Source organism: Panthera leo, chromosome A2, assembly GCF_018350215.1.
Source record: "Panthera leo isolate Ple1 chromosome A2, P.leo_Ple1_pat1.1, whole genome shotgun sequence".
In the NCBI taxonomy this organism is placed as follows: Eukaryota; Metazoa; Chordata; class Mammalia; order Carnivora; family Felidae; genus Panthera; species Panthera leo.
The window spans coordinates 26,166,402-26,183,568 of record NC_056680.1 but is presented as its reverse complement, the minus strand read 5'-3'; the positions used below and the strand labels follow the sequence as shown (position 1 = coordinate 26,183,568).

Below are 17,167 nucleotides of genomic sequence, written 5' to 3'. Positions count from 1 at the left end.
TTCCTATCCATTCTGAGGAACACAATCCCAGGAACAAAGAAGGCTGCTGTACTGCCATCAGCAGCCCAGGAAAGCCATATAAACAATTACAAGGGTTATGGCAAGAAGATCCCCAGCTGTCTAAGAGAGAATACCAGAACTCTAGGTCATTAACAGAAGGGGAGGACTCATAAAATCCTAACAGTCTGGGGCCTGCGTCCCAGACTCTCTGCTGTAAGCCTCACTGGGAAAGGTTATGAATGTCAATGACTACAATAAGCAGAGTAAAGAAATCAACCCTATATTCAGAATTCAGTAACTAATACTTAATAGATTTGATACAGATGATCAAAACAATAGTCTATAGGTACACAACAGATTATTTTAAGCTCTATGGTGCAAATATGTTTTCAGATAGTGAGGCTTACTTTTTTACCCCTTAGGTCAAATTTCAGAAAAGGTGTCTTACTTAACACCTTATAAAATTGGCAACTCTCAGGCTTTCATTCACACTTAGCATGGTGTTAGACTTGCTCTTTGCATTTTGCATCCTGTCATACCTCATGGCTTAATTTAACACAATTATCTAAAGTTATAACAGAACTGGTTACCTCCAAGAGGCTTGTCAGATAGAAGGCCAATCAATCCATTTTGGTCATTCCCTGTCTCCAAAAAGGCATCCTTTTAACTCAACAATATAAAGAACTTACCTAAAGAACGTATGATACATTTACTTCTTAATACAGTTAATCTACTTGTGCTGTGTTACTTTTTCTAATAATTACATCTCCCTACTTTCTAATATTTAAATCCTGTCATAAAATGACAGCAGTCCTCCTACTCCAGATTAGCTCCTGTGGTCTAAGGATAAGTGTATGCTCTTTGGTGCTCCGGAGAAAAACTGACTGCTGTAACACTTGTCAGCAAATGCTGACGTATCTAGCTCAAACCTGCTTAACTAGCAACACAAGGAAATATGCCACTTCTTCTGATTCCTCATCTTCACTAAAGAACATAGGGAGCGTTCTTATTTGTTTTACTTCCTTTCTAACCTTTATTTTAAAAGCATTTAATCTGGATACTATATGAGGGCAGGCTTAAGTAAATGAGGGGCATGACTGGCCCACAGCACCAACAGATAAAACATTATGCACTTCATCCCATTCACTTTTCTCTTTTCCCTACCTCCTGCTACTGGACTGTGAACAGAATGGACTCTTCCTCTCCCTAACTCCAGGATCTAGCTCAGAGTAGACACTTTGCAATTATGGAATAAATGAACATAGTTTTATGACCCACACAGTAAGATGAAGGAACCTGCTGCACACACATTGCTGCAGACTCTGACCATCTTGGCTTACATCACCTTGCTACAAAGGTGACAGGTACAGCAACATGGCTCTTCCATGCACAGCAATTTAGGAATGTGAGATTACAAATGACCTTGGGGAAATGTCTCCAGTTATTTAAAATGACAGTCAGTTGACTGCTAATATATATATATATATATATATATATATATATATAAAATCTTATGTTACTGGCTCCTCAAGAGTCCACCAAAATAGCACTTTAAGGTATATTTTTCTAATCTGCTATAATTTTGAAGCTGCAGTAAGAGACATTTTTCCTCATCTGCACTAGTAGAAAATGGCACACTGCAGGTATTTCAAATACATTAAAACAACAACTACGTTGAACCTGCCTTGGAGACACAAAAGTACAAACAGGACTATATTTCACTGATATTTTCTACCAAAAGAAAAGTGCTATGCTAAGTTAAATGTCTTAGAACCATAAGACAGTCTCTCTTCTAGCTGGGGCAGGTTGAGTGTTGAGCTTTATCCCTAGACAGAATGATGCGCTCTCTCATGGTTCACTCTAGCCATGGTGTGTTCTTTGGCTTTTTTTTCCCCCCCTAATCTGGACGCTATTTCAAGCCAGGTTCTCCAAAGTGAGCTACAAAAGGTTGTTCCTGCTCCGTACATGAACTCGTATTTAAGTGATTCCCTATAGATACAAACAGTGCAGGAATCACTGGGGATATTTTCAAAACAAGAATCCTATTTCCCCCAATTATTCTATTGTAAAAATGTGTCCAAGTAATTGCTAGATGCATTAAACATACTTACCAATTCATTCATTCAGTCATTCAACAAATATTTGTTGAGCATATGCCACATGACAGAAACTATTCTTGGTACTAAGGCTACAGGGGAGCCAAAAAAGTCACAAACACCGTCTTCAATGAGGAGCTTAAAGTTTTTAGCCTAGACAAGCAAAAAAGTAAATAAACAATATAAAAGATGAAGCTAGAGCTGGGCAGGAAAGAATCAAGACATACATTAGAGGACAATGGGCGATAATGTGATCTGAGAGTACCTTGCCCACCTGGCTCCGCCTTCTGGCCCCTTGCTTTGTGGGTAAATGTTCAATTTCAAAGAACCTCAAAAAGTCAAGCATTTTATTTGTATTAAATTCCAAAAGCAAATGATAAGCTGTTTCTTAATTGGCCACCTGCATACAATTTAAAATCTGCATGAGAAAAGGAAGGATGCCCTTTGGAAAAAATGTTCCCCATATGTTCACACAAAATAGGTTTAAAAAATAATTTTTAAAATTAAGCATCTTATGTAATGATACTTTTTTGAAATGAAAAACTTAATTTGAAGGTAAAAGTCATTAATCCTGACAGATATATCCTAACAATGCACTTTTTTCTACAAACAGGGGAACCCTGCCTATGAGAAGTATTTAAGACCACTATTACAAAGTTCGAGAGCCAAGCTGTGAAATAATCAGCAGCATTCAAGAGGCACCACCATGTGATAACGGCACTATTTAATGGCATATATAGCATTAATGGCATATATAGCATTAAATTTTAAAGTACACTTCATATACACTTTATATATTTTCAAGTATATATACATTCATATCTTTTTGATTTTTTCAAGTAAGCTCTACGCCCAACACAGGGCTTGAAATCACGACCCCAAGATCAAGAGTCTGCCGTCTCAGCCAGCTAGGCGCCCAATAAAGTATGTATTTTTTTAAAGAGAATCATTATCTTTTAGAGACATAGTCTGAAATGAATGAAACATCTGTGATTTACTTTAAGATAATCCATGGGAGGGGAAAAAAGAGCAAATAGTTGAAGATGATCAATGGGTACATGAATGTTTGCACTATTCTCTTTACTTCTGAATATGTTTGAAATAAAAAATAGTAGCGCTATCCATTGGTAGCTTCTATTTTGTTAAACACCAGCGTTTTAGGTCTTTAAAAAAACTCAATGAACTTATTAGTTATCACGTCTATAGCACACATTTATCTGAGGCTTAAAAGCACATACACAATGTGTGCACACACAATCCTCCGAAAGTGCCTAATACTCTAAATAAAATGTAGAGTCCTGAGAATACAACTAAATATCAGTTTTTGAAAATCAACTCTTTCACAGTGAAAACAACTTAAATTTTCCTCAGGGGAGCCTGGGTGGCTCAGTCAGTTAAGCTTCTGACTTTGGCTCAGGTCATGATCTCACAGTTCATGAGTTCGAGCCCCATGTCAGGCTGTGCTGACAGCTGAGCCTGGAGCCTGCTTAGGATTCTGTGTCTCCCTCTCTCTCTGCCCCTCCCCCACTCACACTCTGTCTCTCTCAAAAATAAACATTAGAAAAAATTTTTAATTTCCCAAAAGAAGATATAATTGTCTCAAATTACCCAAATATAATCAAACTACATTTTTCATGTTGCCCAAGTAAATAAAACAATCAAAATTAAATGCCACCAGACACATAAAATTGCAAAAAATCTCAGCTGGCTACTTTCTCTAATTTATTCATAAAAATAATCATTCAGTTGTTAATAATTAACAAATCTGAGAAATTTTATCAAAAACAAACTTCTCCCCAGTAAAATGGTCACGGAAGAAACCTCGTAAGTTTTAAACTTTTGAAATCCTGGAACAACTAATATTATTCCCATTTCTATATCTATTTTCAATTCAAATCATTGTCTTGCATTTACCTCAGCTAACTCAACAACACATAAGTGGCTGAATATGTTTTTTTAGGTAACCTCTAATCAGCTTGAAGTATGAGACAATTTTCTAAAAAGATAACCTCATCCTAGCACATTTACTGGAACCACAGCAACCTGCCAATAACATGAAGAGATATCAGACTGAAGACAGTTTAGTTGAAGATGGTGAAAAAGGGGTAATTATAGGTTTCTGGATGTTGGTCATTTGTCAAATCTTAAAATAAATTTTCAGAGAGACACGGGCAAAAATGGATATAGGTAAGTATTCTCATCCTCTTAGGGACAGAATCTCAGAATGTTCTCATAAAGAGGACATAAGGAGGACCCTACTCGAGGGCACACAGCCTCAGAACTCCATACTTCCCCTAGAAAATAGGAAAGGGGTGCCTGGGTGGCTCAGTCAGTTGAGCATCTGACTCTTGATTTCAGCTCAGGTCACAATCCTGTGGTTGTGGGATCAAGCCCCGCATTGGGCTCCACATTCCTGCTTGAGATTTCTCTCTCTCTCTCTCTCCCCCCCTCTGCCTCCCTCCTCTGCTCACGCTCTCCCTCTCTCTCTAAAATAATAATTTAAAAAATTAAAAAAAAAAAAAAGGAAAACAGGAAAGAAATTACAGGATTTCTCTTATAAGGTGTTCTGGTAAACTAGGAAGTCACACTGTAGCTAAACTAATCCTTCCTGTAACCTCCAAGAAAGACAATCAAATCAACTATTCAAAATAAAACTACAGTGAAATAAATAAAAGTACATACATATCTCCAACTGCTCCAGAGTCTCCACTCACTGCAGTTTTTCTCCTCAGAAACGGACTTAACTGTAATAATAAAATATATTTGTGGGCCACCATAACGCTATGAGAATAAAGTGGCTAAAGAGGCAATCTGTCCCTGTGCTCAGTACGAAGCTAGAATAAGGGTCATATTCAGTGCTGACAATTGGTGGCTTACTGAAGAAAAATCTATAATCTTCAACCTAAGTCCTATTTGAGAAAATTTATCAACCTATTATGCTCACTGTTCAAGTATGCATTATTTTAGATAAAACTACTAATTCCATCCATTCCTGCTCCAGTAACACAGTACGGTTCTGTAGACTGCATCCTAAGGTTCTACAGAATCCTCTTGAGTCAAATACAAATGTGCTACAGGCAGTATATACACTGGGACATAAACCAAATAATGTGTACTTTACACAAGGAATATAATATTCCCCCCTTAAGTAACAATAATCAACAAATACAAACCTAATTTTCATATTTCATTTTTTATTAGGTTTTTTTTTTTTTTTTTTTTTCCTGGTATAGACAGTACACTTGGGAATTATACTGCACCAGGCATAGAATTAAGAGTTCTACCACAGGGACATTTTGTATTCAGAATCCAATATAAATATTTCTAGTCAGACATTTCCATGGCTACAGATATTTGGTTGCTTGATTTATATGCATAGAAAGAAACAGTTGTCATAACTGTAAAAAGCAGTACTTAACAAGTACTTTTAAATGATTGGAACAGTTTTCCTTTAATATTACAATACTGCTTATTGGTTTGGAAACTAGGTCACCCTACATGATGTTTTGATTTTTCTCAAAGGCATCATGAGTACTCTGTTTATTCTTTCATGCCTGCATTTTTAGCCTTCTAGTTAAGTTAGGGACCATTTAATCAGAAATCATTGTAGCACTGTAATAAAAAAAAAAGCTCTGTTAAGAGTAGATTATATACCATAATGATTTTCATACTTCTTTTTATAAAAAAGGTATCTGGAGGCTCTGAACAGGCACATGCATACTCAAGGTAAAGGGAACAAAACGTAGAGGAGTCTGCTAAAGCACAAAACTTCCTTCTGGTCCTCAATGCCTTCAAATAAATACAAATATTAAAAAAAAATTCCCACACTGTGATTAAAAAAAAAAAAAAAAAAAAAATCAGTCTCTTCCATGTCCTGGAGAGTCAGTTTCCAGGAACTTCTCCCAGGCTTAGAGATCAGTCATCGGTCTTCCGGGCCAGCCGACAGAAAGTCCAGTTGTGCTCCACTGTGTTCTCATTGGCCCGCTCACTCATGTGATGCACTCGGGTGTTGCGGATCGTGAAACCTTGTTTTGTGATGTATTCCATCAGATGGACCCGGAGAGAAACTTCCTGGTGATAATCACAGGGTCCAAAAGTAAAGGAAACCTGGCAATCTCTGGTGTCCATCATGTGCTTATTCCACTTCGTAAAATAGTTTGAGATACCTTCTAGTAAGGAATGGACCTTGGTGGTGATGGTTAATTGAGTTATGATGACAGCTACTGGATTGGAGTACTTAGAAAGCTTCCGAGTACTAGATAACTCCACAACTTCTTCAAAAGTATCCATAGGATACAAAGGCTTAGGGTCATTGAGACACTGAATCAGGGGCTCAATCTGATAAAAATCTGCTTCTTTCCGAAGCAGATCAAATTCCTTAAAATCCAGGGGTAAGGTCAACTCTGAAGTTCTTAAGAAATTGAGGACATATCGGAAAAGAGGTCCGTCTCGGTCAATGAAGTAATTGCCTTGAGGGTCCCGAGCTGTGGGGAAGTCCCCCCCAAACATAGCTCCAAGCATAGAATCCGGGTAACGCGTCAATGTAGTGAGAGACGTTGTATACAAGTGTCCACCTACATTTAACGTGACTGGGTCAGTCATCTGAAATTTTTAAAAAATGATCAGTCATCTGAAATTTCTTAAATCTTAACTTTGACAAATTAAGAAAATTAATGGTAACAAGCAAAGCAAAAGATTCCTTCAGGCTATAATGTACTTACCAATCCTATAAGGCAAAACAGCTTTACTGTTAATGATAAACCTACCCAGATAAAGGGATCTAACATTTTTTTTCAGTAGGAAAAGGCTAAATCTAATTCATTAAAGCCTTACCCTAAAAATGGACGGTAATGAAGCCTTACCCTAAAAATGACTTCCAAAGCCATTTAATTTTAGGCCCAGTATCTACAGAGAAGTTTTTAGGTCAAACCAGACTATGGGAAGAGAAAGGCCAAACTGAAATATACTCATTTTTTTCTGATTAAAAAAAAAAGAGACTTTCTTTATTTTAACTCAATTTAACACATAATAAAAATGATTTGACAATATAAAGATACCTACTTTAAATATTTACTTTGTTTTTCCCACTCAAAGAAGAAATTGTAACATTTATTTTAAAAATAAAAATTTGTGCAGTCCTAATCTTTATAATTTAGCCATGGAAAGAACAGTGCCAAATACTAAATTAGAATACAGTTTAGTCAACACAATCTCATATATTCAAAGGCAGCTTTCAAATTTTATAACCTGATAGCATATTCACTTTTGCACATTAACGTTGCAATCTGACCTTTACCAGCTTTTCTAAATAATACATACCTTCCATTTTAGAAATTATATTTAAGAAAAAAATAAAATAAAAATAAAGACAGAGAGACTTCAGGTACCAGGCAAGTGAAATATTTCTTACCAAAGGAAAACAAAAATTGGAAGACATGCACATCAAGAAAGTACAGATAGGAGAAGTGGCACATTCTCCACCTTTAACTTCCCTAACACAAGAAAATATCCTCTACACCATTACCTACTTGACTATTTTAATAGTCACTACTCTACAAAGGAAGAGTTTTAAGAACAACACACTTTAAAGACCAAAAGGTCCTTAAACTAAGCTCATGATGATGAGCTTTCTCAAGTGATTATAAAAAGTGACCTGGAGAGTTCATACTGACTTTGCCTACATAAAAACACCACACTAAACAAAAACACCCCCAAAATAATCCAAACTAATTAAGGGGGGAGGGGGTGTTGCACTAATTTACAATTTTCATTCTTATAAGATGTGTTATACCTAAGAATACAGACGAAGGAAAAGATACACAAAAATTATTTGCCAGCCTTCAAAATGCATCTGCAAAAGCCTCTCACCATATAGCCCCAGTCTCCATTATCCATCTGCTCCAGCGCTGCGTCTCAGGGAGCCCAGGTTCCAGGGAAACTTGGGGAAGAGAAAAAGACATATGATAGAGCATTTAACCATGAAAACAGCGAAGGATTTTTCCACCCAACAGAGCAGGCCAACCACCAGAGAACTATTCATCTTTGCTCAACCAAAACTAGCTATAGGGCAAAGATCTGGAGAAGAAAGCATTCCTTTGGAACTTCTACTCATACCTAAGAGATTGACCGTCTTTAGAGAAAAAAATTATCCTATGCTTAGGGAAGGAGGAAGAGCCTAGTTAGTAAACCAGTCATTCAAATTCTACCTACGCTCTCTGAAAATTCAATTTTTAGAATTTCTACAGGAGAATATTACGATTAACTCTACAGCCTTATTCTGGTGCAAACCTATAATGATCCTTATCAAAAAGCTGGTTTAAGAGAAAGGGAGAAAGAGAAAATTCTTTTTCATCCATTAGGCAAACTATACAAACTACCCAGCTATACAAAGTAAACATCTCAGTAAAAGTATTAAAAGTCATGAACCTCCAAGACTTCAAGTGACACCAGTATCGCTTTCCAAGAGAAATATATCAGAATGGTATTTCTTTTACAACATTAAAAAAATTAATTATACTTTTAATAATGATATATTTCATTCGGTACAATAATAAAACAAACAGAAGCCAATGTAAATGCCAAATCATTAGAGCACAATTTGGGACAAAAAGAACCTCACAAATCTGGTTGCGAGTTACTCAGCCGGCACTTACGGAGAGGCAGCCTGAAGACATTGATAAACACCCAGACACTAATGATGCCTGTTTGAATTTATTTTTATCTACAATTCAAAAGCACTTAAACACTTTCCCAGCTATGGAATTGGTTCAGTCAGTCCCCTCTCACACACATCATTCTCCAAATCAACCAGCAAAACAAACTGCAGAGCAAATTTCAAAAGCTCTGGCAAGACACAGTCAGAAACACGAACTTATCGGTTATTTATCCAGGAAAAGCACTGGCTTTTTAATATGGTCTTTGAACAGATTCACTTTTCCCACTTTTAGAGAAATCTGGCACACTATTCCCAGAACAGGCCCTGGCTGCAGAAGATCACAAAGGCTCTTTCTCAAAAAGGTCACTCAGGCATGTAGAGAACATTTGCATAGCACAGCATGGGCTGAAATCAGAGCCTGAAGCATCTATTTTTCCACCTTGCACATTCTTCAAAGAAAACAAGCTAAAATGTGGACCAGACAACGTGCAGTCAGGTTTTATTCTCCATACTCAGCAGTTGGATATAGATAGGCCTCCACATGCTACAGGGTGAGAAATGGAACAAATGTCAAATTCAGGGCTGTTGTGACAACTTTTCATTCCTCTGACTTGCTTCATAGCACTTGAAGTAAATAGAAACAAGAAAACAGGCTTTACCAATTTACATTATGTGCATCCGATTCAGTACATGATACAGTGGACAGAGCAATAACTGATTTTTTTTTTAATGTTTATTTATTTTGAGAGAGAGAGAGAGAAAGAGTCCGGGGGGGGGGGGGGGGGGGGGGCAGGCAGGAGTAGTAAGTTAGGGGTAGAGAGAATCCCAAGCAGGCTCTGCACTATGCAACCCAGAGCCCAATCGGGGCTTGATCTCAGGAACCATGATATCATGACTTGAGCCAGACACTCAACTGACTAAGCCATCCAGGCCCTCCAGTAATGAAGTGATTTAAAAGGCCAGTCATCCAAAAGTTCTGATAACAGGCTCATCTCTGGCATCTTCCCATCACCCAGAGTATTTATTCCTGACAGCCTCAAAAATAGATGAGTCAGAGCACCTGGGTGGCTCAGCTGGTTAAGCATACAACTCAGGTCACGATCTCATAGTTTGTGGGTTCGAGCCCCACATAAGGCTCTGCACTGCACTGACAGCACAGAGCCTGCTTGGGATATTCTCTCATTCTCTCTCTCTCTCTCTCTCTCTCTCTCTCTCTCTCTCTGCCCCTCCTCTATTGTTGCTCTCTCTCGAAATAAATAAACATTTTAAAAAATAATTCAGTCAACTGAGACATTTATTATAGGTTCCCTGCGGGGCGGGGGGGGGGGGGGGGGGGGGGGGGGGAGGGAGTGTGCAATGCGGATACACAGAAATAGGGAAGATACAATCCTTGCCTTCATGGAGCTTTCTATCTGTGAAGAAAGGCAACATGCAACAACTGTACAGAATTCAGAAGTGCTACATAATGGATGGACTAGCAGAGGCCTTTGGGAAGAAAGAGCAAGAACACTTCCAAATGGGAGGACTTCAGGAAGAGCTCACTCAGTAGAACTCTGCAGGAATATTTGGACAACCTTAGAGAAGGGATTCCAATGTGAAGAAACAATTTAAATAAAAAGAGGTAGAACTTTTTCTCCCACAACATTCTTGATACAATTAAGTAGTGCATGAATTACTGTACCTATTTTAGAGATGCAAAATAGAGAAACAGATTAAATGACTTTCTCAAGTTTCCACAGTTGGAAAGTAACTAAAAACTTAGATTTTCTGTCTCCTAGTCTAGATCTTTCTATCAATCGCCTCTTTGGGTGAAATTTGAAAGAACTGAATCCAAGAAACAAAAAGCTGAAAGGATTAATTTTAGACACCCTCACAGGTAGATTTTATTTACAAATTTAATAGGAACTGAGTCTAAGTGAGCAGTCACAATGGGTTTGTAAAAATTCCCGAGGAAAAATAACAAGAACCTACTCACTATCATGACTGAAGACTGGTGTCCTCTGTCTTAAGTGAAGTAAAGAACTTTAAACCAGGAATATCCGAATGGTTAAATGAGAAATGGGAGACCAAAGACAAAGGAAAAAATCAGATATCATCAACGTTACAACTGTTGTGCAAGGTCTGTCCACTACTAACCCTTTCCCCTTTTTACCGCTAAACCAAAACAAGGTAACTCTTTAGCAATCATAAAAAGAAAATTAGATGATGCCTTTGAATCTGTTCCACAGCAAAAGCCAAGGTTCTGTTCCAATACAAAGAAGTAATGAAACCTCAAGCCTAATTATTCAAGAAAGCAATTATGGGAACCTATATAAGCCCATGTTTCTTAAAAAGCACCCAAAAGTCTCCCTACATTTGTGTATAAGATGCAGATACATCAAAATAAAATGAAGTTATCATTAGTCACTTCCAAAAACAATGACTAAACTGTCCAAAAAAATCACACTGTTCACTAAAGAGCTCTAAGGGAAAAAAAAAAAAATAGTATTGATAAAGTTTAAATTTTATCCCTACTCCTTACTTCTAAACATTCTCTGTGGAGATGCTTAGATACAGCAAGAAACAAACCAAAACAAGCAGTTAGATTCCTGGTCACCCAATAGCTGCACAATCAGCCTCTAAATCGATGACTATTAGGAACATCTCAGATATAGTACACATGAATGAAATAAAACATAATCCGAAAGAATTTCTGGAATAGCGGCAATTCCTTCTACTAAATCATTTTTTCAGAGCTGCTAACTATTAGAAAATGATTCATTTGCTTTTCATCTTCTCCCCCTTCTGGCACAATCTCCAGTGGAGGGCTTAATGAGAAGTTAAATGACCACAAGACAGGCAGCAGAAGGAAGATCTTAAAATGGGCATCAAATGGGCCTGTTTTACTTGATGAAGACAAAGAAAAATCTAATATTCCAGAATACTTGCCACGAATGGAGATTATGAGGGTAACAATGAAAAAAATTTTCCTTTAAAGTGACTCTCCTTACTAAAGATCATTTTAAACAACAATGAATGCAACCAAGCCCAAACAATTGTAAAGTTCAAAAAAAGGTTTCTGACCCTTAAAAATCAGTCCCACCTGAAAATATCTGACCGTAGGTGCAAACAAAATTCTTTTTTTTTTTTTTTTAAGATTATCCTCAGGGACTTTTTTTTTTTTAAGTGTATTTATTTATTTTGAGAGAGAGTGAGTGGGCGAGGGGGAAGCAGTACTGGAAATTCACCCACATTTAAGCTTCAAAGGTTAATCATGACTAATGTGTAAATTCTGAAGGTGTAATGCTAGCAGATAATTAAACTACGGAAAATACATACTGAAGAATTTTTAAAGGCCTTAAAAGAAATTGCTAAGAATTTTCTAAAGTTGCAAATCTGAAAAATGCACAATTCAACAAGTTAATAACTTAAAGAATAACCTAAGAACTCCTGAAAGCCATTCTCCTCCTCACTGCAGAATTCCAATCAAGCTTTTGGTCATGATGAACTAAATTTACATAAACATTCTGAGTTTATCATTTCTGCTACAGACTACAACTAAGAATTCTCCCAGGCAAAAGTCCTACTCCTATATTACAACTTACACATCAGAACACACACCTCCAAACTTGAATAAATAATAAAAACCTATAACTACTGCCTACCCAAAGTTCCCAGGTAGCCCTTATAAAATGCCTTTCTACTGAAATCTCTGTGTCTGGCATTCAGAAAAGACCCAATAAATTCCATCTACACATACCTTCAAAATTACCTTTGTACGGAATTCCTCTGTTCTTGAAACATGGGTGTTTGAAAGTGAAATACTTTTTATAGTAACTAGTTCAGCAACATCTAAAGGAGTCTTTTGGGTTGATGTTCACATACAGGCTGACACAAGTAGCCAGGCACACAAGGAGAATGTGATTATGGTGTTAGGTTATCCTTAACCATACCAACACAGAAATAGATGGTTTTTTCCTAAAACGAATTGTTTCTTCTCTCTCCTCTCTCCATGCAGTCTACAGGAAAGGCGCTCTACGTTGAAAACATGACCTTAAAGCTAAAGAGCTATCACAAATAGTCACAAAATCAGAAGACACCTCTTACCCTCAGTTTCTACAAAATAAAATGGGATAATACCGCCTTCCACAAAACAGTTTTACCACCAAGTCGTAACACAAAGGCAACAACCGACCTGCCGGGTAACAGATCAGGACTAGGGGTTCTGAAGTCACACGCAGGCCAGTGCAGAGGAAAGAGAACTGCTCCCCAGAGAGGATATGTATCCCACTTCTGCTCCATTACTAATTATGAGACCCTGAATAAATCCCTCTTTAAACCCAGCTGCTTCTTTGCAGAAAAGGAGAAAATAAGCAAGAGCATGAATAGAACACCATTTGTAAACTGGCAAGTATTAAACAAATGTGAAAATACTAGTGGCAGTAGCATAAACAAGATTTCTGTGGTAAATTGAGAAACTTGAGTGTGTGAACACAAGTAATTTAGAGCCCTGGTGTGGAAACAAGGCAAACATGGAAGAGAAGGCCTCTTAATCTGCTTCCCACCTCCCCGGGTCCTCCTTTCTCCGGAGCTCCAGAAGACAAAATTACAGGTAAAGAGGAGCGTCTGGCTTTTATAGAGACCACCAGACATCCGAGCTGTTGATCACAGAAGGAACTTCTCTAAAGCATGACTCAGGATTATCTCCAAGATAGAGCCAAAACCAAATAAATATGTGCATTCCGTTTTAAACAGACTCTCAATATCAAAATTCAAGACACACTGAGGGATCTGTAGAAGGATTCACCCTAGGGTTCCTTTATTTAGTAATGCTATGGGTAAAGTATGACTTGTGAAAATTTCAATCACACAAATCTTAGATATGGCAGTCCTCCCCACTCAATCCTTAATATCTATGGCATTACGTAAAATGAACTATTAGTATGGGCTGGTAGTTCCCAACCAGAGAGCAAGTTGTCTCAAACTACCAACCTTGCAGATAAAAAGATTTTCCTTTTCCTCGTTACATATTTGTTCCTTTGAAAACATCAATCTTGGGCTCGGGCCTGTGCTAAATGCTGTCCCCTAGGTTCTTTCCTATTCTGTGATCACACTTGAGCATTTGTGACAGTAAATAAATAAATAAATAAATAAATAAATAAATAAATAAATAAGCAAGCCAAGGGGAAACGGGAGGAGATAGTCGGGCTACCCCAACATTCCTGGCCAAGCCAGGTCACCCCGGGTCTGTTTGCCGCTCAAACCTCTTCGACCACAAAGTCCTAAAATTGGATTTATCAACTTGTTCTAGAACAGCTATACTTGAACAGAAACATGATAACTTCAGCAGAATATCCAAAGAGGATCTCTGTTTCGTTTCTCCCGTCCCACCCTTAGACACAACCTCCACCACCGTCAGCCCAGCAGGTGCTTCAGGGGCTCCCCATTACCAGAGTCATTTATCACCTCTGACATCAAGCATTAAAAATACCAAGACACACAAATCTGAGCATAAAGAACTCAGCTGCAGAGTGGGTCTTTGGGGGCGGAAAACCCCCCTAAGGCAGGGCTCAGAAGCCCTGTCATAGCCTTTAAATTAGGGCAAACGGTGGCCAATAAGCGCCACCACCCCCCTCCCCCCAAAAACCAATCATTTTCACGCAAAACTCGAGGTGTCCCCGTCCGGGCCGTGCTTCGCTGCTGCCCCACAGGCAAAGTCCCCCCACCCCAACCCGGTGTGGGACACAAAATGCTCGGGGCCCTGGCGGGGGGGGGCGCGCCCCGAGGTCGCGAACGCGGGTCCGCTGAAGCCGCACGTCCCCGCGGGGCGGGCCCGGGAATCTGCGCCCAGCACGGCCGCTCGGCCGCGGGTAGCCCGCCGCGGGCTCGTGCCAGCCCCGGAGCGCGCCGGCCCGGCTCCCCGCCACCGCCCGGATTCTCCTCAACCCCACTCCCCCGGCCGCTCCGCGCCGGCTTCTCCTTGTGCCTGGCCCTCCCGAGCCCCGGGCCCCCAAGCTCTGGGCCCGCCCCCACTCACTGCGCGGCAGCGGCGGCGGCGGCCGGGCCGGGAGACGCCGGCGGCCGGAGAGCGGGAGCCTGAGGACAAGCGAGCCTGCGCCCGGCGGCGGAGGCGGCGGCGGCGGCGGCGGCGGCGGCGGCGGCAGTGGCGGCGGCGGTGGCAGAGCGGACGACTGAGCCCGCGCCCGGAGTTGCGGCTCCTGCCGCCCGGCGCGGGCGGCGCCTTCCCAGCAGAGCCGCGGCGCCACGAGCGCGGGCGCCCCCTACCGGCGGCGCGGGCGGGAGGTCAGAGGACCAAGAGGCCGGAGGAACTCAGCCCGGGCCGCGCGGTCAGGCTGGCTCCGCCGCAGTCCCGAGAACCCGCCCCGAAGCCTCAGTCCCGCCCCCGAGGCTCCGCCTCTGAAACCCTGGGCCCCGCCCAGAACCCGCCTCTTCGTCCCGCCTCCGCCCGCAGTTTGGAATCAGCCCAGCCCCCGGCGGTTTTCACTGTGTCCTCCGACCTAGGATCCCTACAGCTGTTTCTCTTGTTTCACGAACGTGTATGGGGCCCGGACCGTGTACAGCGGCCACCAAGACAGAAGGGGGTCCTAATGAGAGGAGAAAACAGACAAGACCCAAGGAAACAGCCAGTAGACAAAAAAATGACAAGCTGTGAGTCTAAGTGTTAAGAGGTATAGGATTAGAGGAATGGCAGAATAAGGAAGGGGGTCTCTGCCTCAGACTCCGTAGTGGCTGGACGCTGGGCCTGAGGCCAGAGCACCTTCTGGCCTTGCCCTCCATGGAGGTGGGGTGGGGAGGGAGAAACCACCTGATGATAAGTTCACCCAACCGGCCTGCTGGGCAGAGTGGAGAAGGGCAGCCAGGCCCCAAGGGTCGACATGGGCAGTCAGACGAGGAGAAGGACAGAGCTGACTTTAGCAAAGAAAATGACTGGTGCAAAGGCTCTGAGGCGCGAAGGAGCTGGCCCTAAGTGAGCCTGGCACCCATATTGTCCTCAGTTCACCACTAAGGAAGTCAAGGCTTCTGAGGGTAGGGAATTGCCTAAAGGCTCAGAGCTAATTGATAGACTCCTTCCAAATCCCATTCTCTTCCTGCGTAATTACCAGAGATCTCTGTCTCCTGCCAGGCAGGATGTCCCCTGCCAGGTAAATGTTGGTTTTGTCCTTTCCTCTTCTCCAGCGGGATAACCTCTGGCCTTAGAAACGCACCTGCTTTCATGTCTGCATGTGCCTGAGTTGGCTCTAGGGTTTAACTTTTATCAGCATGATCATCACAGTCATATCTCATGATTTCATTTTTCTCTGAAAATTCAAATCGATAGGTTAAATAAATGGCATATGCCTAATCAATATGATTCCGTGCTATATTATATTCAAAAAGACTAGATGAGGATACAGGGAAATGTGTATGAAATAAGGCATGCACAAAATGGTATACGTGGTATAATCCTAATTTTATGTTTAAAAACACAAAGATACATAGACAAAAATTTTGAAGAAAATACATTGATTATAGTTCTCTCCGTGGTAAGATGGGAATGCTAGTAGTTTATTCTTTTTTTATGTTTATTTTTGAGAGAGAGAGAGCATGAGCAGGGTAGAAACAGAGAGAGAGGGAGACAGAATCTGAAGCAGGTTTCAGGCTCTGAGCTGTCAGCACAGAGCTCAATGCAGGGCTCAATCCATGAATGCCAAGATCATGATCTGAGCAGAAGTCGGACACTTAACCGACTGAGCCCCCCAGCTGCCCCAGTGGTTTATTACTTCTTAATGTACTTCTGAATTTTCTGTATTTTCTAGAATATACAGACACTGAATTTATAATCAGAAAATACAATGAATTTTATTTTTTTTACAAAAAGAAAGACAATGCCAAAATTAACCAACACTCAGCTCTTTAGGATGCGATGCAGCTAAAAATCCAGAACTGCCCCTGGCTTACTGGTATCCTTAGAGGAATCATTTCCCTTCTTAGGGTTTCTATTTCCTCAACTAAAAACAGAGGAACTAATTGTGTCAGATGTTTTCTCAGAACATTCCTATTTATCTCTTAAAATTTTTATTGCTATTATAAATTACATTTTCAAATATGTATTTTATAATATATTGGTGATTTATTGAAATATGATTCATTTTTATATAATAAGCTTGTATTCAGCAAACTTGAACTCTTTTTTAGTTCTAATAAGTTTATAGCCTCTCTTGAATTTTCTGTTGAATAATCATAGAGTCTGCAAGTAATGACATTTGGTATCTCCCCATCCAGTCTTTATTTCCTGTTCCTTGTATTACTGCACTAAAATCTTCAGTACAATGTTGGATAGCAATGATGACAGTGGGCATTTCTATCTTGTTGTTGACTGTTTCTAATATATTACCCTTCGAAATAGTGATTGTTGTAGATTTTTGATAGATACCTT

At 40.2% G+C, this 17,167-nt stretch overlaps 2 protein-coding genes across 5 annotated transcripts in view; one reads left to right on the top strand and one right to left on the bottom strand.

Annotated features, from left to right (window-relative positions):
• ACOX2 (acyl-CoA oxidase 2) overlaps nucleotides 1-2,919 on the top strand; it is a 30,123-nt gene extending 27,204 nt beyond the window's left edge. The window contains exon 15 of the mRNA XM_042929816.1: nucleotides 2,710-2,919. Coding sequence (XP_042785750.1) covers nucleotides 2,710-2,772 — 63 coding nt within the window. The 3' untranslated portion in view covers nucleotides 2,773-2,919. The remainder of the gene's footprint in view (nucleotides 1-2,709) is intronic.
• Nucleotides 2,920-5,239: 2,320 nt separating this feature from the next.
• On the bottom strand, nucleotides 5,240-16,006 carry KCTD6 (potassium channel tetramerization domain containing 6). 4 transcript variants are annotated; one of them, XM_042929814.1, is made up of 3 exons: nucleotides 15,852-16,006; nucleotides 7,965-8,034; nucleotides 5,240-6,698 (listed from the first exon to the last, which is right to left on the bottom strand). In XM_042929814.1, the coding sequence occupies exons 2-3, from the start codon at nucleotides 7,989-7,991 to the stop codon at nucleotides 6,012-6,014; spliced, it is 714 nt and encodes a 237-aa protein (XP_042785748.1). In that variant the 5' UTR covers nucleotides 7,992-8,034; nucleotides 15,852-16,006; the 3' UTR covers nucleotides 5,240-6,011. The 4 variants fall into 4 exon arrangements, with proteins under 4 accessions (XP_042785748.1, XP_042785745.1, XP_042785749.1 ...); XM_042929811.1 differs by lacking the exon at nucleotides 15,852-16,006 and adding an exon at nucleotides 14,768-14,857; XM_042929815.1 differs by lacking the exon at nucleotides 15,852-16,006 and adding an exon at nucleotides 13,723-14,067.
• Between the last annotated feature and the right edge of the window lie 1,161 nt (nucleotides 16,007-17,167).